General features: G+C 33.5%; 1 protein-coding gene across 3 annotated transcripts; it reads right to left on the reverse strand.

Annotated features, from left to right (window-relative positions):
- LOC118188344 (cytokine receptor-like) lies at positions 1-24332 on the reverse strand. Of its 3 annotated transcripts, none has more exons than XM_085821466.1 (10): positions 24261-24332; positions 23469-23629; positions 19714-20004; positions 16704-16836; positions 14467-14633; positions 12258-12421; positions 11155-11314; positions 7781-7884; positions 7492-7705; positions 1-140 (listed from the first exon to the last, which is right to left on the reverse strand). In XM_085821466.1, the coding sequence occupies exons 2-10, from the start codon at positions 23584-23586 to the stop codon at positions 52-54; spliced, it is 1440 nt and encodes a 479-aa protein (XP_085677592.1). In that variant the 5' UTR covers positions 23587-23629; positions 24261-24332; the 3' UTR covers positions 1-51. The 3 variants fall into 3 exon arrangements, with proteins under 3 accessions (XP_085677592.1, XP_085677593.1, XP_035214649.1); XM_085821467.1 differs by lacking the exon at positions 1-140 and adding an exon at positions 2057-2127; XM_035358758.2 differs by lacking the exon at positions 1-140 and adding an exon at positions 5017-5685.
- Positions 24333-25446: the final 1114 nt, after the last annotated feature.

Raw genomic sequence — 25446 nt, forward strand, 5'->3', positions numbered from 1 at the left:
GGCGAAGAGGTTGCTCTCAGTCAAAACTGGTACGGAGCTGACCAAGTCGTATTATCCTATATGGCAGGGGTGGCCAAACTTTTGGGATCCGTAGTCTACTCCACATTTAAAAAATCGCAGGCGGTCTACCACTGGCAGAGCTAAATTAACATAACGTACATGTTTATATATTTATTTTCGGTAACAAGAAAAAATGATAAATTATCTAATTTTTCTAAAAACTTAATATTTACAAAATAAAAATTTACTGAAGAAAATAATCAAAGTATTCATATATCAAAAATTGACCATCCTATTCATATCATTTAGTTGAAATTTGGCACCGTATATCTGCCACGAGTTCATCATATTGTGGCTGGTACAAGCTTATTGCAATGCGTAAACACGAAATTAAATGTTCATCTGTTAAACGCGACCGATGTTTGGTTTTTATGGCGATCATGGTTGAAAAGCAGATTCGCAAAGATAAGTCGATCCAAAGTATGATTTCAAATACAAAATCAATTTGTAAATATTTGGAAACGTTTCCCCAAAAATTAATTTCCCAAAATCAGTATCGCTAGATGTTCTAGATTTAAGAAATATATCGCATCTTAATTTAATAATTTCTTCCTCGACCGCGACTGATGAGATACCTATTAAATGTCCCATTTTTTAGATACTCCATCAATGTTGATACTGTCATTAAATTGAAATATCATAAGATTGAGTATTTCTTCCAACCTAATTAAGTCAGCGAATCTTCTTTCAAATTCTTCAAACAAAACATCTAAGTGTTCAGCGAAATCATCGAAATCTCGATTTGGATTATGGATGCACTCTTCCTCGCTGTTTTTGAAGTTTCTCAATTCATGTTTTCTTAATCGAGACGTATAACTTATCGTTTTTTTGAAAGTTTTAATTGCGCTCATCAGGTCTGTTAAACATTTATTCTTTCCTTGTAGATTTAGGTTTAAGTCGTTAAGTTTTGTAGTGATATCGCAGAGAAAAGCTAGTTTCATGAGCCATTCAGTAATTCTCATCTTCCAATTCAGTAATGTGCTTTCCTTTCATTTGTAGAATTTTTTTTTTATTTCTGGCAACAGAATACGAAACCCTTTTAAAAAGCACCACAGCTTAGCCACCTCACGTCTGTGTGCAATAAGAGATCTCCGTACTGATTGTTTATTTCAAAAGCACTCAAACGAATCGAATTAACGATTTTAAAAGCAATTTGCATTATATCATTAGACTATTTTTTAACACAATCACTGTTGATGGATAATGCAATTATAGCTAGTAAAGCTGGGAATTTCCTCATTATTGCACAAGGCAATAAAACCAATTCGATTCCCGACCATTGCTGGAGCTCCATCTGTTGTAATAGACCAATTTATATATTGGAAATCCCGTCTTATCAATAAAGTTTTTAAATGAATTGTAGATATATTGGCCTCTCGTTTGTTCTTTCATTCGAATTATAGCTAATAACTCTTCTGTTGATGTCATAGCTTCGAAAATCATTCTCACAAAGACGCATAACTGTGGAATGTCACTAATTTCCGTGGATTCAAATTGAAGTGATAGGAACTTACAAGCTTTTAAATCGTCATTTAATAAATGCTCCAAATTATTATTCATAGCTTCAGTCCGTCGCATCAGTGTTAGCGACAAAGAAATATTTATTGACGATATGATTTCAGATTTGTTCTGTTCTCCCGCTTTACAGAAAGCTTCTTTTATCAATTCTCCATCTTCGAATGTTTTTTCGCTTTATCAAAACTTCTGCAATTTTAAACGACGCGAATGTTACTGCTTTAGCTTTGGAGCCTGGTCTGGTAAATAACGATTGCTGTAAATTCGACTTTAAATTTTGCACTTTAAATTTTCGAAGTTCAATGCCGATTGGAAAGTCTAGTGTATTCCAAGTGCATGGTTTTAAAGAGAGTCTTTCGACGTTTACGTTTGCTTTTCTTGGTAGTGCCACACTTGAGTTCCGAGACAAACATTTCTCCTTCACCATAACAAAAAGGAAATCTTCCCACTCATTGTGATAATGTTTTACTTCTTTTAGCACTGGTACCTGGCTGAGTCATTTTGGGCGGGTTGTTGAAACAAATTGCATCAGTGCGGTAGGAAGCGAGCGACCTGCAACGTAAGACGATTAACTGATAACTGAAACTAAACGGGCGAGTGACGGGTAGACTTTAGTCGACTCGCCACCTACTGGATATAATCTAAGAATCCCACTTTGTCAAGTAGTTTCTTTAATTCTCCCCTGTAAAACGACAAATTCATTGTATTACTTTGCACAGTTTGTTTTAGGTTTTAAAGCGTAAACTGTAGTAAATTTTTATTTTAAATAATTCATTAATTCTACGTCATACGTCAAAAATTAAATTGTTAATATCCGAGGTCATTATCGGGATGATCGCGTGGACTACCAAAAGTCTTCGTGGTCAACGTCTTTGCCATCCCTGCTATATGGTGTTCAAAGGTAATGCTAATGACAGAGGTAGTCTTTCTAGTCACGATAAAATTCTTGGAGTTGTTCTATTTTGGTCAGCAAAATGAAATAAGCCAGAATATATCGTAAGAAGTTTTAATGCCCACAACTTGTAATTAATACAAAAAGCATTAAAACATAACCAAGTATTAAGAAAAGGAATTGCAGAAATAAGCTATGTCTAATCCTAACAGTGTCGAAATGCAAAGATGGATTTCATAAAACTAGCTTCGACAGCGATTTATACAATCGTAATAAGCAATTATTTAACCAAAATGAAATAAATGAAGTTAAAAATAAAACAGTTCAATACATTAGTGCATCAAAACAAATGCATTACAATTTATTTTGTGTAACAAGTATTTTCCTTCAGAAATTGATACAACCGGATATCCTTATAACCGCATAGATTTTAGAACAGTGTTTCCGTAATGGCTAAGGTCAAGCACAGCATTATTCCTTATCAAACATATACCAAAGCTCTACTCAAAACTGAAAACAAAGGAAGCTTACGTATTAATTTATACTGCATGAAGAAAGTTAAAAACGCATCGTGTGTCAAATAGGCAGGCTGTGTTTGCAAATGGAAAGGGTGAAAATAAGGCATGATTCAAAGCTCTGCAATTTCTGAAAACATGAAAGAATTCTAGATAGTATAACGTTAAAGTGTCAAATACAAAGATCTGTTTTTTAAACCTGCGAATTCAAATTGCTAACGTGTCCTCAGAATATCTACCCTATCTGCATAGGTCTAGGTTGAGATAATATCTACATTATCAAAGGCAGTAGTGCCCTTATAAGAGAAGAATCGTTATCCTGAGTTTGCAGATGAGAGTTCAGCCTGAAGTTTCATAGTATCGTAGAAAGCTTAACGACTATCAGAATTAATCAGTAAACGTTGCGTAGCTACAGCCAAGTCATTTTTACAGATACCCCTTTGGGAGATGGCTTACCAGGCGTTCATTTAGAATTTTAACTATACTAGCTTTAATTTACTTTTATACTTTCCTTCAATGTATAGTCGGTAAAATATTTACAAGTATTTACTAAACACTTTCTTGTAATTGCTCTTTATCTACATACATCTCAATCTATTTATGAACACACCATTTTCTACCTTTTTGTTCGTTCACGTGGATAACAGTATATAAAATGCTTGGAAAACAAAATCCTCTAAAATCAAACAAGGAATTTGTACAGGTAGTTATTTCAAAATAGAACTTATATTATGCAAAATTTATAAACGGTTACATATGTAAGCCTCTTTGTTAATAAAGGCAATGAATATCACAAGTGGAAGTAATAAGATACTCTTAAGGTTTCCTCTAAAAGTAATCAATACATTTATGGGGATCCCGGATTTTTAGATTTGTTAGATCTCCAACAAAATTTTCTTAAAGCTTTTGAAACTCGTTCTCTCGAAAATTCCTTTTTAATTCCGCAGTTTTGTTTAAACTCTGGATTTTTAGTAATTGGAAGTGTGAAGCTTCTGAATTAGTTTATCTTTATGTGCGTAATAATTTTTGTTAAATATACTGCAATTCTTTTCCATATGCTTTAGGTAAAAGCTAAATTTGTTACAAAGTTTGTTTCTAGAAAATGCTTTGAAGTTTCTTGCAGAACTGAAGTAATTTTCAATCCCACATAATTGAAATTGGGAAAAGAAATAACATTAAAGTACTGTAACATTAAGCTAATTTAATGAAATCGAAGCATTCACTAAACAAACGATGGGGTAAATGGCACAGCTTGAGAATACGTTAGGATGAAAACTCTTTTCCTCCAATACAGCTTGTATCTGAAACTTATTTTTATAATTCGGTGTGGGGTTGCCACAATTACGTTCACCAATACAATCCTTAACAACCCACGACTTCAAAACAGTTACCTACAATGTTTCAGAATTTAAAAAATCGGAATCAAAATTTAGCAATTACGTATACAATTTTATTACTTCGATTTCTGCAAGATTAAGACAGTAAAATATGTATTTTACTTAAGCTAAAAAATAAAATTTAGTTTACAAAAAAGCCTGGTATTTCATAAATAGTTCACGTTTTACCTCGCAAGTAAACTTTTTCGTAGAGATCCTGCGCTTTAATTTTATTCATTAAGCAAATTTAATGAGTCATGTAAAATCACGTCTGCGTTATGTAAATATGAATAATGGTACAGAAGAAAATATTCAAAAACATCCCAATATCCCTGTAGTAATAAAATTGATAAATAGGTACCATGATAATTATTAGCCCAACATTGAACATAAAAATCTGAAAGTTTATCGAAAAATTCCTTTATGAAACGGTATAAAATTCAGATACAAGTAGAATTTATGAACAATTTAGTATGCCGAAGTGAATAAATTAAATTTTGTTTCTATGCAATCGAATGCTACTAAACGCATATGAAGTTATTTCGTAAAAGGCATAAAATGGCGTTTGTGACGTCTGTGCTCGAGGAAATACCCACTTGGTAACAGAAGTTTAAAATCAATGTTACAAGGAAGCAAGTAACGCAAAGATTACCAACCATTTCATGTTACTAAAATTTATTTTAATGTATTTACAATTAAAATTGAAACTGCTTTTCCTTCATTAGTACATTAGAGAAACAGCTATTAAAAACAGATGTTACTTAAAAACTATTCCACAAATTTATAGATGATTTTATAGATAAAACACTTGAATCACATTTAAAAATAAACTTAATATGCCAGGTGCTTAACTATACTTTTAAAAGCAAACAGGTTTTTGATAGTCATTTAACACACCATTTAAATTATTCTTAAGATATTTTCAAGCGTCAAATTTTCATGGAATAAAACATAGTTCACAGATACAAAATGTTAAGACTTCGATTTAGAGACCTGTCGTGTATGAAATGCCCACAGACATCATACGAGTATGAAGTAATGCTGTTATTAGAAAGATGGCAAGAAGCCCAAAATATTCCCGATGACTGATCTTTGGTATTTGCAGATACCGCAAACTGATAATTCTTGCTATTGGACAGCAACAAATCTTTGTATTCACCGTATGTCTCATTTAACCATTCTAAAGGGCCTTGACATCTTACAGGACGTGGCATTAAACTTTCACACCAATATATAGTATAATACACTCCGATCTGAGTAGGCGTCCAGCGGATCCGGTAGCTGTCTTCGTCAAATTCGACAATAATATCTTTTGGCCCATTAAGCACTGAAAATAGAGGGAAGGAATTAAATAAAACACATAAATCAGAAACTCTTATTAAATCTGAGCTTGCTAAAAAGCTAGCAGAAAGAGCTCCTGGGAAATACTTCCCATAAAACAAATTTTAAATTTGGTCTGCAAGCTCAATACTTTATTTGGATGTCCAAAATAGTGAACTATTGCCGATTTAAACATAGCTGAACGAGGAAACCTGCGTAAGTAATAAGTTGCAGACGGACTATTCTGGTGAGCAGCAATCAAGCATTGCTGGTTTTTCAACAATGAACTCGCGCAAATTTTATAACTAGCATTCAGATATTTGATTCTTAACCTGCACTTACGGTGAGATTCCCTATTATAAGTATTGTAAATGATATCTGATAGTTTGTTTTCCCCGTAGAAGCACATGATGGGAAACAGCCTTTTATTTTTACAAAGTTCTCCTGAATTACTGATGCTAAATTACATCGCATTAAAATATCGCATTTATGAGAAAATTATCAAATATCCAAGTTGTTTATGAACTGTACGATTTGGAATAAGACAACGAATACAACGAAGGAGAGGGAGGCCTTACTGCATGTCCAAAAGAATGGGTCGTATTTACATTACACGCGGATAGTCACGAGACGCGGATGCAGCCAACCTTTCCACGGGATTTAAACCCAAACAGAAATAACAATTACTTGAAAGTATCTGAATACTGAATATGGTGATAGTTAACACGCACTAAACCCCCCCCAGGAAGTTTACATATGCTTTTAACAGAGACTTAATTTTAAAATGTCAGTGTGGAACAAATCAGACAGTTTGAAAAATTATAGCCGAGCTCGCCATCAGATTTGCTTACAGCTAGGAAGGTTGAGTATTTATCACACTTAAAACCACAAAAAACGACATTTAGTGGCATGCGATTGGTAGAAAATTTTAGATTGTCAGCAAACCAAAAATATTTCATAAAATGAAATTCCATGAAATTAAGTTTAATTACGGGAAAGTACTTTAGAGCTATCTTCCAAAAGGAAGGGATGGCTTCGTGGATGACATTCCAAGGTAAACGGCTCGTCTACACGTTTTCTAGTAGCTAAAAAATGTAGGTTAACAACTGTTATGGGTTCCCAAGTTTAAACTTTTGATGCCACACAAATGCATCCTACAATGTCCCAAATCGATTTTCACTTCAGTTTAGTTCTGTTTAAAGGCTTCTGCACAGTCATCGTAATCATTCAAATTTTAAGCATTTACAATCATTAGAAAATTTGTACTTTGCAATTCAATACAGTTGCTTAGAATAAAGTATGCTCCAATTAGAAGATAAGTTTTTTGAAACCGATTCGCATAGTTTAACAACATTTCGAGATTAAATTTTTATAACCAGAGTGGAACTGTAAATGTATAGTTATAAAAGTACCCTCAAATTAAGTTTCCGTTAAAATTGCTTTAAATAGCTTTTGAAAAATATTCTGCAAAAATATATAGCCGTCTACATATGGCATACAAATTTGTATTTCAACTGCTTCGGTTTTTTAATGTGTATTTGAACGAGATACTTTAATCTTTGTTTAAAGCGACAATTAAAATTTTTGCTCTTGGAAACATTAGTCATTGTAGAATAACGGCGTTCAAAAATTTCAATTTTCAATATCATTAGCAACTCGTTTATTAGATATGGATTTGTACCAAACCGACAGTGAAATTTAAGAAACCTAAATACACGTACCGTAAATTTAATAAGATCTTCATTTTACTGCAAGCAAAATTTCATTTTAAAATTAAATTTATACAATTTAATGGATAAATAGAATAACTTACATCTATGTGGCTCAATAACTATTTGTGAACTGTTGGTGGAACGACCAACAGTGTTGCTGGCAAACAGTTCAAATTTATAAGTGGAATAAAGTTTCATGTCCTGAAAACTGTATGTAGTTTCATTGCCAGAAGATTGGACTTGTATCCAGTTTTCACATGAAGCATCAATCACGTAGTGAAAGTCTGGTCCATTTTCATGCGCAGCAGGTATGCCCTGAAATAAATGCAATTATCGTGAAAAAATCAGAAAAATTACGAATTTCAAAATGAAAGATAATAAAAATCTTACCTTCCAATATAGAGTTATTGTTCTAATATCAGGAGTTAGTTTGGTAGCTTCATTAGATTCAACAATAAATGACGACTTGTCAATTTCAGGTCTCCAGTAAGGAACTGTGGAAAATATTTCTAATTAACCTCAGTAATGAAAATAAAATTAATACGTTTAGAAGTTATTGTATTCAAAACCATCAAAATCTAATACTCAATGGCGGTCATCCAGTTTTAAGTAACTGGAATTATTGAAATGATGCGCGCCGATTCCCTGCATTTCTTACACTTACATCCGATACATTTCTTTCAAGGATCCATATTTCTAGTCCGACCCAAAAGCTGCCAAGCAGCAAAATCCTCTGCACACTGGTAATTTCATCAGGCTTCAAATCTTGGCTACATTACAGTTTAAAATTATGCCCCCCATATGAACCGGAATACAAACAATCTTAAAATGGCTTCCTTCAAGTATATAACCCTCTAGCATTATAATCAAAACCCGCAGTTCCTAATCTAATACGAGTATCCTTGGTATAGGAGAGGATTTAAACTTGAGTAAGAGAAATTTGAGCAAGGACACTGGCTATTTGGGATTCCCTCTTTGAAGTCTTAAAACATTCACATTACACAGGAAATGCAAAAACCAATCGTGTAGCCAGTCATCCGAGATCGAAACCAAGGCAAATGCTCGTTTTTCAGTGTTAACCACTCTGCCAGTGACGGAACAGAAAGAAGTCGGTAATGGCGAATAAATGTTACAATTAATGGCAATAGAAAACTGTCAAAACAGTTAAACAGAGAAACAGAAATCAAAATTTAAACTTGTTAAGAGTGAAAACAATTGCGAGGATCTTGGGGTATCAACGTTAACAGAAATTTACGAAAGCAATATAATTAATTACAACAAGTCCCATACAATACATTTCTGGATTTCTTATGCTTGAATGTAGCTCCTTTCTTCACTTTGTATTATATAATTAGCAATCAACCAGTTTTGGTATTGAGTGGACTGGTTATTTCATTATGCCAAAACACAGGCTATGTGCGTAAGGGATGCCTTCATGGAGGACTTTAAGGGAAACTGGCTCGTATTCGCGTTATACATGGAGAAAAACTTAGCAATCAGCATGTTAGATTGGAATCGAATTCGGCCTCTAGTGGACATTTCACCATTTAGTGAAGCGAGATCACCATTGAGCTACCCAAGTATGTTATATGGTTCAATTTAAAATTCTGTAATTAAACCAAATTGAGCGCAAAGTTTAAGATTGTTTGGATGCTTATATAAAAACGAGTAATTGTTTAAGAAATCTTCACATTGAACTCAAATTACGTGCGTAATAACAGATTTGGCGTCTGCTCCAACCTTTCGATTATTTCCTTCAAATTGGACAGCTAAAGTTTCATAATGCACGGCTTCAAGGACATTGGGTATTTACTGTACATATGAACTTAATTTTAGAACCCTGTAACTGTTTCTAAAGTGTGACGAAACTTACTCCACGATCATATTTTCGGGAACCATGTAATAAGTGTCAAAAATGTTTGAAACACTTCCCTTCGTAATGGAAAATTAGCCTCAATTTAAAAATGAATTTTATGAATTAAGGGGACTCTTACACCTTAAAACCCATAAGATCTTCGAATATCTGACTGTTGCAAGAATTGGGATAACTTATTTATTAAAAGCCATTACTTCCAACTTTTTACTGCTGACTACATAATATAGCTGCTTTCTGAAATAGAAATCAAAGTTTGTGTTGCGACAAATATTTTTATAATTTAATCCGCTTTGTGACAACATCTTTCGTCATGTTTCCACCTTGCGCGCACAGTTTAAAATATTCTGTTTCATAATTTAATTCCCTATTTAATACATAGCTTTTATAACATTTGGAAAATACTGTGAACTAAAATTTTAAAAATTTCATGTTAAATTTTTATTTTATTTAGAATAGAGTTTATAAAATGTATTTTATTAAAAAAATTCCAATATTTTCGTCCATAAAATTTTTCAATATTAAAATATTTATCAGATTTTTGGTTCAGTTAAATAGTGCCCATATAAAGAATTCCATCATTAGCCATTTTTAAAATATCATGCGCACAAGGTGGAAATATTGCGAAATATTTTGTCACAAAGAGGATTAAATTACAAAAATATGTGGCAACACAAACTTTCTGGTTACTAGTTTCCAAATCAGCTATATTATGTAGTCAGCTGTAAAAGGGGCTTTTAAATTAAATAAAATATTCCAATTCTTGCAACAGTCACATATTCGAAGATCATGAGGGGTTTAAGGTGTATGAGACCCTTTAACACACTTAAAAAGGTGGCGAAGTGTCGGTAAAAGATTTTCCGTGAACAAAATGGAAAACTAGATTTCATATCCATTCAATGGAAATTTTTTTAAAATCAGCCTCAAAATGTCATTTTTTAGAAAACTGGATTACATCAATAAGCATTACGAGAACACTGGAAGAAGAGAGTCTGGTTTTTAAAAGAGAACAGGGACATACAGTTTTGTAAAGAAGTAAACGAAAGTTAATAGCTACAGATTTAAAATTAGCCTTTATAGGAAAGGATAAAAATGATTAGAGTAGCATGGTTTGGCTTCCTTAATAATGAAAAGCACGCGATGGCCATCCGACTAGCGGGAGAGTTGTCTGCGCGGAGGACCTTTCTATATAAAATTGGCTCGTATCCACGTTACATACGGGGAAGATCACGCAGCCTGCTAATTCGTCTGGAATCAAACGCAGGTTGAATTAGCCTTCAGGAGATTTTACCACTCGGCCGCTAGTGGGATCCGATTTGAGAAGTAAAAGCAGTTTATTTGTTCAATAAATGTGTCCGTCCATAACTATTCAGAAAAATTCAAATTCGTTCCGAGCGTCGATTTAGCATTATATCATGGTAAAATACGCAAGGGTTATCTGCCCAAAGGAAGAGATGCCTTTCCTTACCATTAACCTACTTAAATTCACGTTAAAAGTGAAGGAAACTTAGATATCTCATGCAGCAATCGCGTTCGCCGGGATTTGAACTCTAGCAGAAATGCTAGTATTGTACTTCCGTCATGGGTGGGACAACTGCTTCAGAAATAAAAGATTTCAGAACAGTTATCTAAATGAAACAAACCAATAGCAGTGTAATTTAAATCTTCGCATAATTAAAAATTCAAAAGCTACCTAAAAATTTACTATCGATACCAGGCTGATAAATTTTTAAGCTCCAAGAATTCTGAATTTCTTATATTAATTAGTTTGATACCATCAGTATTAACATGAAACTACCAAATACAGATGTTGAATTAAATCTTAATACATACATACATATGCATCTTTTAAGCAATGTACAGTTCAAACGTAAAAGATAAAAGCCAATACCGTCAGGAAGGGTTCTTGTAGAAACTGTCAAATACGGGCTCCACATCATATCACTATCTGAATCGTATGATCTGCAACGAATCTTAAATTCGTATTTTGTGTAAGGCATCAAACCTGTGAATTCTACAAAACCCTCTGCTGGAAAGTACAGGCGTATTTCCTGAAACAGTTGCGTTGATAGATAGAATTAGTGTAAGTTTACTCGAAGTGAAGCAAAGAACTTAAAACTAGGTCTTAAGAAAAATCGTAAACAAGCGAAATTAAAATATGGAAGTTATATAAAAGTGCTGAAACTTTATAATTATTTGAATTTCAAATTAACACTGCATATGCTGAAATAGGAAAATTTAACAGTCGTACGTTTTGTAGATAACGTTACGTGTTCTGAATCCAGTCATTAATAGGCTTGAAGTCAAATTTAGCACGGCATTTTCAATCTCAGCGACAAAGCAATAGAGATTGTAGTTAACTTTCATGGATTTCTTGCAAGCTATTCTTGCTTCTAACATGAACATAAACGAGTTGCACGAAAAATTAGTCTGTACGGATTTTCTAAATATTCAGAATAAGCATTCATTACTAATTTTACAGCATCTCAATATAGGAGCATTAAAGTCTTTTTGCCTGTGAGTGGAAGATAAGCAACACTAAAAGTTCAGACTTTTATCTGAAAGGAAAAATCGAAGGGACAAGTGCAGATTAATTTAATAAAGGCGTGTTTGCTTAAGCGAGTAATTCAGTTAAGTCGCCTTTCGATATACATGAAAAATATAGAGTTGCTTTACAGAATCCGAAAAATGTTTAAAATTTTATAACGTTTACACTATACTGCGCTACTTTTTCAATAAACGAAAAACAGAACAGCAAAATTTCAGATGACTTAAATAACCGCGGATAAAAGCCAAGCAGAAGTTGACAAATTATGTTAACCAGGAATAATTGGCACTCATGTTCAAAAAAGGACACTACGCGATGACGAAAATTTTGATTTCTAAATTACTAACTGGATTTGTAAACTTAATGAGTTTTTTAAATTATATTACACAATGTTTGAAAATAAACAATTCATTCAGCTTAAGAGCTATTATTAAATCAAAATTTACCTTAAATGATCCTGGAACTGGAGTCAAATGACGATATTGGATGGAATATGTTAAACCAGGTGGAAATATACCATTTTCCATATTTGCAGGAGAACGCCATTTGAGAATTAAGCTGGATTCAGTTATATTGCTGAAAGCTGCACTCAGTGGAGCACCTGGTTTCACTGTTAAAATTAAAACAATTCGAAATTTCGAGTAATTATGCATAAAGTACACAGATTACTTCAATAACATCTTCAAACCAGTCACAATGTCAACGCATTAAGCACCATGTCAATTACTGGTGACCGGCATACTCCTAGTTTGAACCGAGTCTGTCACGAGAGACTCGACATTTACTTTTCGTTTAGGACCTGTCAATCAACTTTGATCAACTGCATATAAAATTTACATCCAATTCGACAGTTATCTCAAGTTACTAGCATTTCAGAGAAATTCAACATCGCTGGCTAAACGAAATGGAATACAGAACAGGCGTTGGTGCTTAAACTTGGTAAAAATCGGGATCAAGGAGAGCGGTTGAAATGTTAGATTCATACATTATCAAATCAAGCGTTCTGAATATAGTTTAACAAGCCTCTTCGAATGTTGTTTCATCATACATATTCAAACTCAGATTATGTCCAGGCATGATGTACAAGTTCACATTTTCGTCTTTTCGGTGATTATAATGCAAGCAAGACAGACAGTAATCTTAACGACATGAAAAATATTGGGCAAAGCACACGGCTGAAATTCTGTAAACGCTAAGAATGCTATTAGCACTAATTCGTGAACCGACTATTAAGTGGTAATAAATTCGAAACTTTGCCTCTTGAAATCCAAATTAAAACTGAATCTTCCCCATTCTTTTGTGGAATACACCGACGCACATGAAATGTATACACGTAAAGTGAGAAACTGCAAGAGCTACGAGGCATTTAGATTTTTCTACTAGTTATTGCATGTTTTAACAACTCTCCTATTCTCATTTTCTTGCGAGAATACAAATTTCTAGCTCGCGTTGAGTTCAAATGGGTAGAAAGAGTATTGAATGAAAGGTTTCAGAGGGTAGAATCAGGGTGTGTTTTGGCTGTTGAAGGCCACGTTGCTAAACAAATTCTCTTAGTATTCTGCGGCGTTGCTTTATTTTCTTTAGGCTTGCTACGCCGACCTTCGGTCGGAGGCAGCTGATGCGTTTAAATTGTGAAGCCATTATATTTAATGGCAGAATTCTTCACTTTCATAATCACAAATAGTGATGTCCATTAAATTTCAGTTCAGTCAAATAAAAGGATCTTTTACACCCTTTCCTGTGGCATTTGTAAGACCGATAATTCACTACTCGGCTTCATTTCGTATGTTGCACGTCAGCAGAGAGATAAATTTAAAAGGCCCTATTACGATATACGATGTACGAGAAAGTAACATTCCTCAGTAGCTAAATCAAAATTACGGCTGGTAATAACATGCGTTGCCTCTGCCGATATTTGTTACAATAAAACTCCATACAGTCTACTCTCTTCGACAAGATCAATAAAATTGATGCACATGACCTTAATACGACTTAAAACCAATACTCCAAGTCGTACCATCTATGAAGTCTTGGAAAGTTTAAAATTGGATAATAAAACTTCCAATTTATAATTGCAACAATGTTAAAGATTATTTTGCATTGGCTTGTTAACTCTAGTATAAGAGTCACGTACCCATCCTTTTCATTTGAGGGAATGAATCACTCTTCCTCACAAGTATTACTGGGACAAACTATGCGAAACGGTGTGGTTGATTAGGGGTAACTGGTTTTGCCAGAACAGGTGCAATATTACACCAAATATTTAAAAAATAATAAGCGGTAGTACGATTTGCGCAAACTCCTGATAAAGAATAACTTAATCTGTCTCGGGAAACTTAACAAATTTTAACTTCAAAATTAAGCAAACTATACTTTCAAAGAAACGGGAATTAATGTGACGAATAAACAAATGATTTTGAACAAGTAAATAGTTACGCCTTGGTATAAACTTTAATCCATCAGGTCAAAAATATGTTTAACGAATTTTATAACTAAAAACTATTCAGACTATTTTCTCTCACCTGGTTATAGTCTGATATCACACTTAAGTGTTTATTGTTATGTACTGAACATCGAAGAATAAGAAGCAACAACAGAAATTAAATGGGCACTGAATTTAAATTCAGAAAGTTTTTCAATTTAAGAAAAACTTACCTATTTCGAAATGATTTAGAAAAAATCTGTCCATACGTCTACCCAAGGAATTATGGCCAGTAAATAGAAATGATAGTGTCGGCTTGAATCTCGTATAAGATGGGGAAGAATGTAGAGTCCATTGGCAACTGGTAGCATTCAGAATTCCTGGACATTCTCGTAGATCGCTAAACAAAATTAAACATAGGGGTATAAATAAACATTCACGAATTTAGATTTTTCGCATTTTAAAATTATACTGAAAGATTATGCTTAGTTTATGCATAAAAGTGAGGGCTTTCAACGAAGAGCATTTGTTATGCGCGAGAAACTTGTTCCAGTTGTCTAGAATGAGAAGCGTTTGAAAGCAAAAATTGTTTCCTTGGAACAGGTATAAATATTGCTAGAATCGTAAATTTCAAGCTTATCAGATACATGATAGGGGTTAATTTCATTCGAATAAATATGCAGCAGGCTTAGCCTTGAAGCTAACCATCCATTTGCATCTAATATTTCCCATTTCAAACCTACTGGAACTCGGTTCCGTTGTATAATACAGCATTCAGACAGTCTGCAAATTATATGACATCCCAAAGTTATTTATCCAAATTCAGTTTTAGACTGCAAGATAATATCCAATTTTAAATTCAGTTCATTCGAACAAATAACAGCTTTAGGGACCAACAGGAAAAGCGGGTAGCTTTGCCAAGAGAAATTTGATTTTACATTGTTAACTTACTAGATGCTGAAACAAACAACAAGTTTTAAATTGTTTAACGGTATAAATTTTATACGAAAAAATTCGGTAACATTATGCATCATTTGCAGGCAGATTCATGCGAAGACGCTCAGTTGTTCGAGTTGAGGCATCAAACAATTGAGCTACCAATCTTGAGCTTTAATCGATACAAAGATACATAGTTTAACTTAACACCCTTTTTATTTAGACGTTTATTCGATAAACCTGCAGCCATTCCAATCAATAGTGTACTGTTAGTTAAGTAAACGTTTATTTTGAAAATTATGGATTATTCAATACCTTACAATCCAATTCAATGAGCAAATACATATTTCGAGCGTCACTTTTATCGACTTTTAATGAACCAATGGTAACGACAGTATTATAGATTACAATGATAGAAATAAACTTGAGTATGATTAAAATTTGGTTATGTATTACCATTAGTAGAAAGCTTTTCAAAATGCGCTAAATATTTGGAACCATGCACCAAGCTTTCGGGCAGCCATGCTTACAACCATCTTTTGGTCGCGCAATGCACATATTCTTGAATACTTTTTCTCTATGTTGCAACAATTATACACAAATCACGGTTTTATGCTTTCTACAATCTGTATATTTTAAAACAGGGTTGAATTTTCCAGCAGTAGAAAAACTGCAACAATCTTTGCAAAATCTCGAAGGAACAAGGACGAAGCGTTCGGTGAATTGTACCGAAATTGCCCAGTTTGTAAAATTTTGATTTCACGCTAAAAGGGATTGCTGTCCACGAGCAAAATCTGAAGGATTTAGCGAAACACATTTTTAATTTACTTGTCCTTAAGTTTACAATTTAAATTCTTAAAGTAATTTCTTATGTGATAATGCTTGCCGACGTACGATAAATATAGTCTGCAAATGGATTTTCTTAAAGTCACCATCTCGCGCCCAATAAATAACTTTTCACGTAAAAATAGTCAAGTTGCGCCTGTAGGTGGTTGTGTTGATACGCAAGCACCGAAATTTAAAAATACGCGCTCAAGTTCTGAAACTTGTCGTATAATCAATGCTAAAAGAACTATAAAATAAATTAAATCATTTGATTTAATCTTGGAAACTAAATCAACTTAGAACCAAATTTCTAAATTCCCCATTTCTCACTCAAGTTGCCTTCTCTAACCTGCTAATTTAAGTAGGTATGTCAGCATGAAAAAATGTTAAAATACTTGCTAGCTTTTGATTTATTTAATAGTTTCCTAGAATCAAGAATTTGCAATGATACCTAAATAAAAAGCAGAGTCTTAGCTTCTAAAAATAAGATCTGCTTTTAAAACTGACGTTTTTACGAGACACTGTAATACCCTTTAACGTTCAGTCCAATTTCAGATTAGAAAATTAAAAGTTTAATCTTCTATGAACGTTCAACATATACCAATAAACAATAAAATACTTAAATAGGAAAACAGCCCGTGAGTTTAGGCAGATCAATAAGAAAATAAAAGCCTTATAGAATGGAATAAATACAACGAAGTGTACTTACAGCTGTCCTTCATCAGTAAAGTCGTGAAGCGTATAGAATGTTTTTACAGGATTAAAAGGAATTTCCCAGGTGCAGATTAGCTTGCTGAATTCCTCGCTAATGCAAGAAAAAGTTTTTATAGCCAATGGTTCATCTGAAATTCACAACATTCATTAGTTTAATACTTAAATATTGTTTTTAAAAACGCAAATGCTTTTAAAATCTGATTTGAATATAAACCCAATATTCACGTAATTAAAGTACTTATTTCCTATCAGTAAAATAAGATATTTAACAAGCTAAATACTTATACTTGATCCTGTTAATAGGATTTAGAATGGATTTAAAATGCGTCATCGTTGGCAGGATTTTTTAACCGGTTTTTCCACTTAATGAGAATGCAACTGCTTTCAGTTTTACTCTCAATGTGAAAATCCAGTATTAGTGAATTGCCATTTTTTATGTTTCAAAGACCATTGCAAGAAAATTCATAGGTTTGAGTACAAACGCAAGACTTTAGGGGCCGTTATTTCCAGTTAGTTGTTACTGGACCACAAAGTTCAATTCATTAGCGAGCGATTATTCTTAGAAAATCGATCGGATGCTTCTGTAACCAATGGTGGTATGGAAGTCAAAAATGGTACAACAGGCTCGCTTTAGTATTTCAATTGCAAATCTTGGAATTAAGAACTCTAAACTTTTCAGAAAGTAAAACATGGCCATTCACATTCTACGAAATTTAGTATTTAAACGAGTGCCTAATATTTTAGTTTCTGGTGCGCAAGTTTTTTCCAGAGCAAAAAACGATCGACTAGAGATATCCGGTAAATAAGGGAATAATGAAATTTTTCCAAGCGTAAAACGATAAATGCATTATGAGATATTTTGCTTACATAATTGGAAGGTTGGGACTGCCACAAGAGCGCATTTTGTTTCAGAATGCAAGAGACTTTACACATGCGATAATCCAATGTAGACATCACCTCTAAGAACAGACCTCGAAGGAGACTTAGAGTATAGTACCAGCTATTGTCCACAATACAATTTCTTAGTATAAATTATAGATATGTCAGGAACAATATACCTCCGTAACAGCCAAGGATGAGACCGCGTTTTGCTATATTCGATAGATTTCGAATTTGTCAACATGAAATCGCCAAATCCGTTTCTCTGTGTAGCACGAGATAAGTAATAAGCATATACCGAGCTTCTAAAGTTTTATTGCTTTCGGTCATGTTGAGTAGTTATTTGCTTAATTTATTAGCAGTTTTGTGCAGGTAAACAGGTAAAAACAAGTGGTCCTATAGTTAAGTGGAACCTTTCTAAAGTTAAAGCTATGTGAGAAATTTCTAGGATTTCCTAAATCAACTTCAAGTAGACAGATGGGATGCTTATCCATTGCACACCACAAGGGGTTTAGTCACTGCAGCGGAATATTTGAATTGCACTACTCGTCTAGCTGACAAAATTTTTTTTTACTCAGATTCCTATTTTATATTGTATCGTCTTATATTTTTCCTTTAGTATTTTGATTATTAACCCTACATTTTGCTTTGTTTTAAATTTCCTGCTCTCCTTTTGGGCCGTTTATTGCCTGCATTTTCAAAATTCAAATAAACGTAGGCTGCAACGTACGAGCTCCTTAGAAAATTAGAAAAATTTTAAACTAAAAGTTACTCGGGACACAAGAATTTGTCTTCAGAGAGCGTGTTGGGGAGCAGAGGGTAACCGATTTTTGTTATGGGATATGGCAGGTTGCTGATCGCCTTTTGTAAAGAACGGCTAGTCTGAAAAAGGCATAAGGCAAGCCTAGGCACAGTCCACCCTAGTGAGCTTTGAAAGTACCTTCCAATTATGGTTCTTGAATAGTAACCCTGTGGTAACGTTCGCTTCGCGCGGCTAAGGCAAAAGATTATGATAATTCCGAACTCATTCTGGCCTCTGAGCCGTTTCCAAGAGAGCAGGAGCCAAGACATCCAGCTGTTTCACATACCACAGATAAGTGCGTTTGCACCAGGGTTTTTTTTACCAAAAACCGAAGTAAATTAAATTTCTATTCTCTGTGTGATAACTAGATATTTCATCAACACTAAATGTAGCAGCGTTGCCCTCAACTTGAAATTCTGCTTTTAATGAATCTTCGCAGGTTTAGGTACGTAAACACTTTCCGTATTAATTCTTTAACTCTTTGAAACTTAAAACTAGCCACAGCATTGCGCAAAATCTAGAGCTGAATGAAATTTTATTATAAAGCTCCCGAAACAATCTTTCATACAATTCAGAGTGCCAAAAATAGTATACTGCAAGGGCAGTGGATAGCCCAAGGATTAGGACACGCTTAAAAGTAAAGTAAAACTGAAAACTAATCAGCCCTAAGTAGTTTTTAATGTTTTTACCCGCGTTTATGAACCGTTCTAAATTTTGTGACAACAGCATTTAACAGAAACTGAAAAATATCGCCACTTTTAATATGTGTTAAGCTTAATATATTTTTGTATACTGCATTTAGACAGATTTATGTTAGAATTATTATTCTGCATTAGATTTCAATCAAATAACCTATTTGGTTGTTAATTGCATATGTCTGCCTAGGGAAGGATTGCTTTCCTTTAAGACTTTCTACGAGACGCTGGTCCTTATGAGACACGGAAGAAAGAAACTCCGGAATTTAGTCTTGAAATCTAGGCCCGTTTGAGAGCACCATTATTCAGCGTTACTGTTCATTAGACCAGCGATTGTCAAACGTGTTAAGATCCACGCACTTCTTTCAGCGCTGCTAGAACTTTCCGTCCCTTTCAAAACGCAAAGGATACATGTATATTTAGATCACTTTAATAGTCACTTTAAAAATTAATCAACGAAAATCAATTAATACCAAAATTTTAGTTTTTTATTCATGAACTAATTAGAAACTTAAACTTCGAATTTTTTTGTATGAACTATTTTGAAACCGACATGTCTATGAAGTAAAGCATTAAATGATTACATAAAAGATCGGAAATTACTCAAAAGCATGAATAAACTCACTTACACCCAACAGAGACATGCGTAGAATCTAGAAATCGTTTAGATTTGGTGTCTGGAATAAATACATAGCACTGATAAATTCCTGTGTCGTTAACAGTAGCATTAGATTTAAAATATTCCACAGTGAGATTATCCAAGGTATCAACGGTGTAGAGAAGTCTTCCATCAAACTCTATGTGCAGATTTTCAGAAGAAACGTTAAGTATGGTGTTCTGGACCTTTACTCGAGAGTGAAATAAAGAACACCAAATTCTTATCGATGAGCCGACTTTTACATCAAAGTCTTCTGTCATACCTGCAAGGAAATTGTACAATATAATTAGCATGAACTTTCACAAAAGCAAATTTCACGAAAGCAGAAAAACGAGCTTTTATCAGCTTTAGTATTCTTGCTCCGTATTGAGTAAGGTTATTTTCAGTACCCTCGCAATAATTTCCTTTAAAATCTGAATTTTTGCAGCCGATCTGTCACAAGCAAAAATTGAAAGCAGGGATGATTTAAAGTAAATGTACAGTATTCAAATTTTCAAAACTTTACTCTGGCAATGATGCGAACTGGTTATTTACGAGATGGCTGGGTCTAAGGAAGACTAGAATAAGATACATCAGGATAGACCATGAAAATGTTATTCAGCTGGCTCGTTTCTACAGGAATCTTATCAGAGACTCATTATGGCGAAGCACGTGAGGGACATCTCACAAAAGTGAGGGACGTCTCTAGGAAGGGCTTTAAGAGAAAGTAATTGCACACACGTCATACATGGGAAAACCACTTAAATATGCATACAAGCAGACCGTTTGCTAGGAATCGAGGTCAAGTCGAATTACTAGCGTTTAGACTACCAACGTTTAGACGTTTGGGCCCTACCAAAGACGAGGCGCTATAGTTGACCAGTGATTACATGATGTCCAAGAATTTTTAATTGAAAGGGTATAGTGTGAATGTCCAATTCTAAACGGTAAATTTGCGTTCTGACGACGGACAGTTCTATTATTCTTAAGTTACTTGTTCAGTATCTAAAAATATTACTTCAGCTTTTGCTTTAAAAAGATAGCTTATTTTAATTATTCGCCAAGTTTGGTACATTGGATTTTCTGAACTGAAAACTTACGTTAAAGAATACAATTTGACCACTCTAAAATAGATAACAAAATTGAGACATTACAGTAGCTGGCTTCACAGAAAGCAAACAATGGATTCTTTTCGTAAGAGTTTAGAAGCACTAAGTAGCATGAATTTGAAAAAGAAATCCGAAAAAACCATTACTACGTTCAAATTAACGTCTGCATACAGTATATACAGCATGGAACAAATGTCTCATTTTAATGCTTTCTCTAGATATTCAAGAAAGGAGAAATAAATTTAAAATTTAAAAGCTACTTTGTTAATGAAACCGAATGTAAAAATGAAGTGGTTTCAGTATTCCGATTTCGACAACCGTGAGTACTTTTCTTCGCGAGGGAAAGGGTTTCATAGAAAGATTGTGTTGCGACATCACGGTCTATTTACATTGTTCTACTTGTATGCCTTATTTAGTACAGTATTTAGAATAAGATTTATACATTTCAATTTTGTTATTGTTAGCTCTTGTATACTTACATTCATAGGTGGCTGCAGATATTAGCTTTCAAACATTGATGTGACAGCCAAAGCCTTTTAGTTGAAGTTGGGCAACAGAAAGTTAGGAAATTTCATTTTAATACAATTTAAAATTTTAGTTGAACACTTGTGTTGAAAGTTCTTAACAGAAAGAAGAACAAGTTGACAATCAATAGCTTCATAAAGTCTGTAAATGGGATTACAGAGTGTTTATTTCGAAACTTTAGATATAAACCTCTGCAGCTACTCTGCAATAAGTATAAATGGTCTCCTTGGTACAAATATATCAAACTAGGTAGCGGTTTAGGGTCCACGAACGGAGTTTCATGTGAATTATCAGAATTTCTTACCTTTATCTTTAGTTGTTCGACTTTGTGCAAGATAGAAATATTCAAACTTTCTTTTCGTACGAAAGCTAACATTTTCTTATTTATAAGTAATGAAAAATTACAAGTCCTTACTCAAGAAATATGAATGCATGATCAAAGTAAATTTAATATTTAAAGTAAAATACAAGGAATTAAGCTTAATTTCACTCGACTTTAGGGTTATTTTTCTTATGAATTCAAACATTAAGTTCCGTCGCATTAGTTTCGTTTAGGTTTACGCAAGATAAAACCAAGTTAATATTCCAATGCCTGAAATTAGGATGATTTTTATATCTTTACTTAAACTGCGAAACAGGAAAAGTATTAAATAAATCGCATGAAACTTCCTTAACATTCTAAAATAGCATCAATTTAATGCGTAGCAATTTGACCAAATTTACGGCTGCATGAGCATTTTTGAAGCATTAGTTCAAATTTCTAGTATTTTAATAGTTTGTACTAGTGCAACATCGCTTCTTTCCCGTTTCTAAAACAAAGTTGACATTACAGCGTAAAATGGATCAACAGCAGAACGAACATGACGTTTCGCGCACACTAATAAAAATACAGTTTAAATACATACCGACAGCTTTTGCTGTTGGAGTATTATCACACGAAAACTAATCTACAGTATGTTGAAAGCTGCAGTATTTGGACTTCATGCGAAGGAATTTTAACCAAACTTAACGCTGGTTAATTGGTTTACGAGATTATGGAACTCAGGAGCCAATTGTTTAAGGAGAGGGAAGATCTTTCTCATGGAAACTGGGCTGCATACACATTACATATAGGAGAATCACGAAAACGCCCATGCAGCCATCCCGTTCGCGAGATTCGAACCACGGACTGAACTACCAGTGTTCCGCGATTTCAACGCTCGGAGGTTGGAAACGCCATTTAGAACCACAAGCATACAAAAAAGCAAAAGAATTTTAAAGTTTTAAATACGCTTAACTTATCCACTTGTCTTGGTAGGAAAATGATTCTTTTTGTTCCTTTTATCCCCATTAAATACAGTCCAAATTGTTCAATTTGTTTCTTCAAAGAAATATTTAATAAATCCGACAATTAATTCAATGCGGCCTTTAATGTTAAACTAGTTGTTTTCTTTCGTACGGTATTACGAGTATTTGCATTCATATGCAAAAATTTTAATATAGCGTTTTAATTGAAATTAAGGCATTAAGAAAAGTTTGGTGCTGAAAGCATCACAAACAGCATGTTGAGAATACTCAAAACCCTTTAATATGATATCGAATGCCCCATTTGCTATGTCACAAAATAGGAGACATTATTTAAAGAATCCAACACAGAGCGGTAAGTGATTTTAAAATGAGTGCGAAGTACATTTACTGTAAAATTTGGGTATATTTATCATGAAGTATTAAATGCAAGGCATATATTAACATTTACCTGTAAAGCAAACAAACTCAAAGGATATCTGACGAAAGTTCATCGTAGATAGCATTTAAAAAGGAAATGGTCCATAATTAGACTGTACGAAAAAACCATGAATGACTCAAATTCCTTTGCTCTATTTGGGAAAGGAAGCATTTTTTCTGCGACTTAAATTGCTCGGCCTTTAGTAGCGTTATTAGCTAATTTATTATGAAATACGTGCATAAATTTAAAGCGTTCGCAAACGTTTCTAACGTAAATAATATAACGTAAAAAACCACATATGTATCTAATCCGATAATGAAGAAACTCATGGCTCTTGGGAATAATTAAAGTATAATACGTTATATATAATAAATACTAACTAGAAAGAACTATTAAATTTATACTTACGTCCACGGAGACACAAGATCCCTGGACAACATATCGCGAGAGCCAATAAAAACGCCTGTATACTAAGAATGCCAAGTAGGAGGATTTTCGTGAACACTTTAGGAAATATTACAGCCATCTTACTCTATCGTAATGATCTACCTTCCACAGAGCTTGAAATCCTGGAAAAATTGAAACAGATTCTATTGCAACTTAAAACGTTTTGGTATTGTAACACTAAACCCATATTCAGAAATGAGTGAAAATAGAAAAATTCAACTAAAAACCATAACTTCAAGAGGCGTATATCTAGGAGATTCACGAAAACTTTGATGCATGCCAACTCTAGTAATTCCTTACAGAGGGGTAAATTACTCTGACGCTAAATTCTGTTAAATTAGGCGTTAACAATAATTTTTAAGAATTATCTTTAAAGTTAACAATTTCTTCAGAACTTTAGTTATATTTATTAACAACATGTCATCTTTAACATTTAACTCGAGTTAAATATGCGAAACTTCACATCTACCAAAGTATTCCTTTCAAGTTAACTCGTTAATAAAATTAATTACGTCCACTATTCGAAATTTTCATAACCGAATAACGATAGCGAAATCAAATAATTCTTCGCTTTAAACCTATAATCACAGATAGCCAGGGTTCTAGAAAGTATTACATTCTTTTACAGAGAAGCTACGTAAGTACCGAAATTGAACATCTGCCTAGTGTTAATTTAAGTTAAACAGTTTTAAGTTACATTTAACTAAGCCTCAAATAGTATACAGCTAAGGCCAATGAAATAAAGATACTTACAGTTAAAACGATATTCAATGCTTGCTCTCGTCAAAACGTCTTATAGGCAAAGAAACAGCGCCTCAACTCTTCATTATATAACATGATTACAGTTACGGTTGTGAAGATTTAACCTTCATTAGTATTCATTTCAAAGTTTTTCTTTAATTTTAATTCTGCTTACATTTGTTAAATTGCCGTTATAGGCAAGTGCGCGCCGTTGGAGGAAAAATGTTAAATTTAACCGGGGTTTCAATTACTTCATAAAGATTAATTTCTCAGCATTAAATTAAAGGTCTTTTCTAAAACTTTGAATTTGTAAGCTACATAGAAATTGAAATAGAAATTTGTTGAAAATCAATTCTATTTTATTTTGCTATGTTACTAAACTTACAGAGCGTTAGTTACTCCAATTACTGAACAATGCTTTATAAGTACAGTATTAGAATGCATCTAGTGAATACTGCTGTAGTAGTATACCTATATCTTTCAAAATATAATTTTGAAAAATATGCAAATTTGTATTTACGATGCATTTTACTTGTGTATTTGGTATCAATGAAAACTGACTTTGAGGTACGCACAGATGGTGTTTTCTATACTGCACGATACAGAAACGTTTTTCTAGACGTAATCTTCTATCATATCTGATGAACATGAGTTACTGAGACATGAAGTTTGTCAGTTAACACAAATGTTAAGACCCGTTTTTTACTGTAGCTGAACACTGAGCCTAAGAAGTGCATTCGAACTTGATGGCTCGATTGACAGCATTTCTTTCATATACTGAAGAAATATTTAACTCTTGAAATTTTTAATAATGTTTTATCGCCTGGGGTGTTTACTTTAATCCGTATATATATCCAGTTATACTTTTAAAAATTAGTGAGCAGTTTTTCCACCCTTTAACAGAAACAAACTTCGCAAGCGTTTCTTCGGCTTAACGCTCCGCTAGCGTAAATGAGCTTATAGAAGTTGTTAGAACTTGAGCTTATAGAAGTTCTTTTCGGGAGATGAATTTAAGCTTCATTAGTAAAATATTGAGTCAAATACTAATTCTAGAACAACTGCATAATGTTTTTATTTTAGCAATTTAATCCTACACAGAAGGGTAATTATTGTTATCTACGTGTAATAAAAAAAAAGAGTCTGTCTGTGTGGTGTTTTTCGTTCGTGCTGCGCGTAAGCTAACAGACCCAGAGCTACG

This window comes from Stegodyphus dumicola, chromosome 1 (genome assembly GCF_044657685.1).
Source record: "Stegodyphus dumicola isolate Sdum_Otavi_A_Nest chromosome 1, ASM4465768v1".
In the NCBI taxonomy this organism is placed as follows: domain Eukaryota; kingdom Metazoa; phylum Arthropoda; class Arachnida; order Araneae; family Eresidae; genus Stegodyphus; species Stegodyphus dumicola.

Coding starts and splice junctions, on each gene's coding strand:
- LOC118188344 (XM_035358758.2), bottom strand. CDS start 23,586: ATGGCTGTAATATTTCCTAAAGTGTTCACGAAAATCCTCCTACTTGGC. Junction 16,837..19,713: donor TACGCATGTCTCTGTTGGGT/GTAAGTGAGTTT, acceptor TGTGAATTTCAG/ATGAACCATTGGCTATAAAA. Junction 7,885..11,154: donor TACAAGAACCCTTCCTGACG/GTATTGGCTTTT, acceptor TATTTTCCACAG/TTCCTTACTGGAGACCTGAA.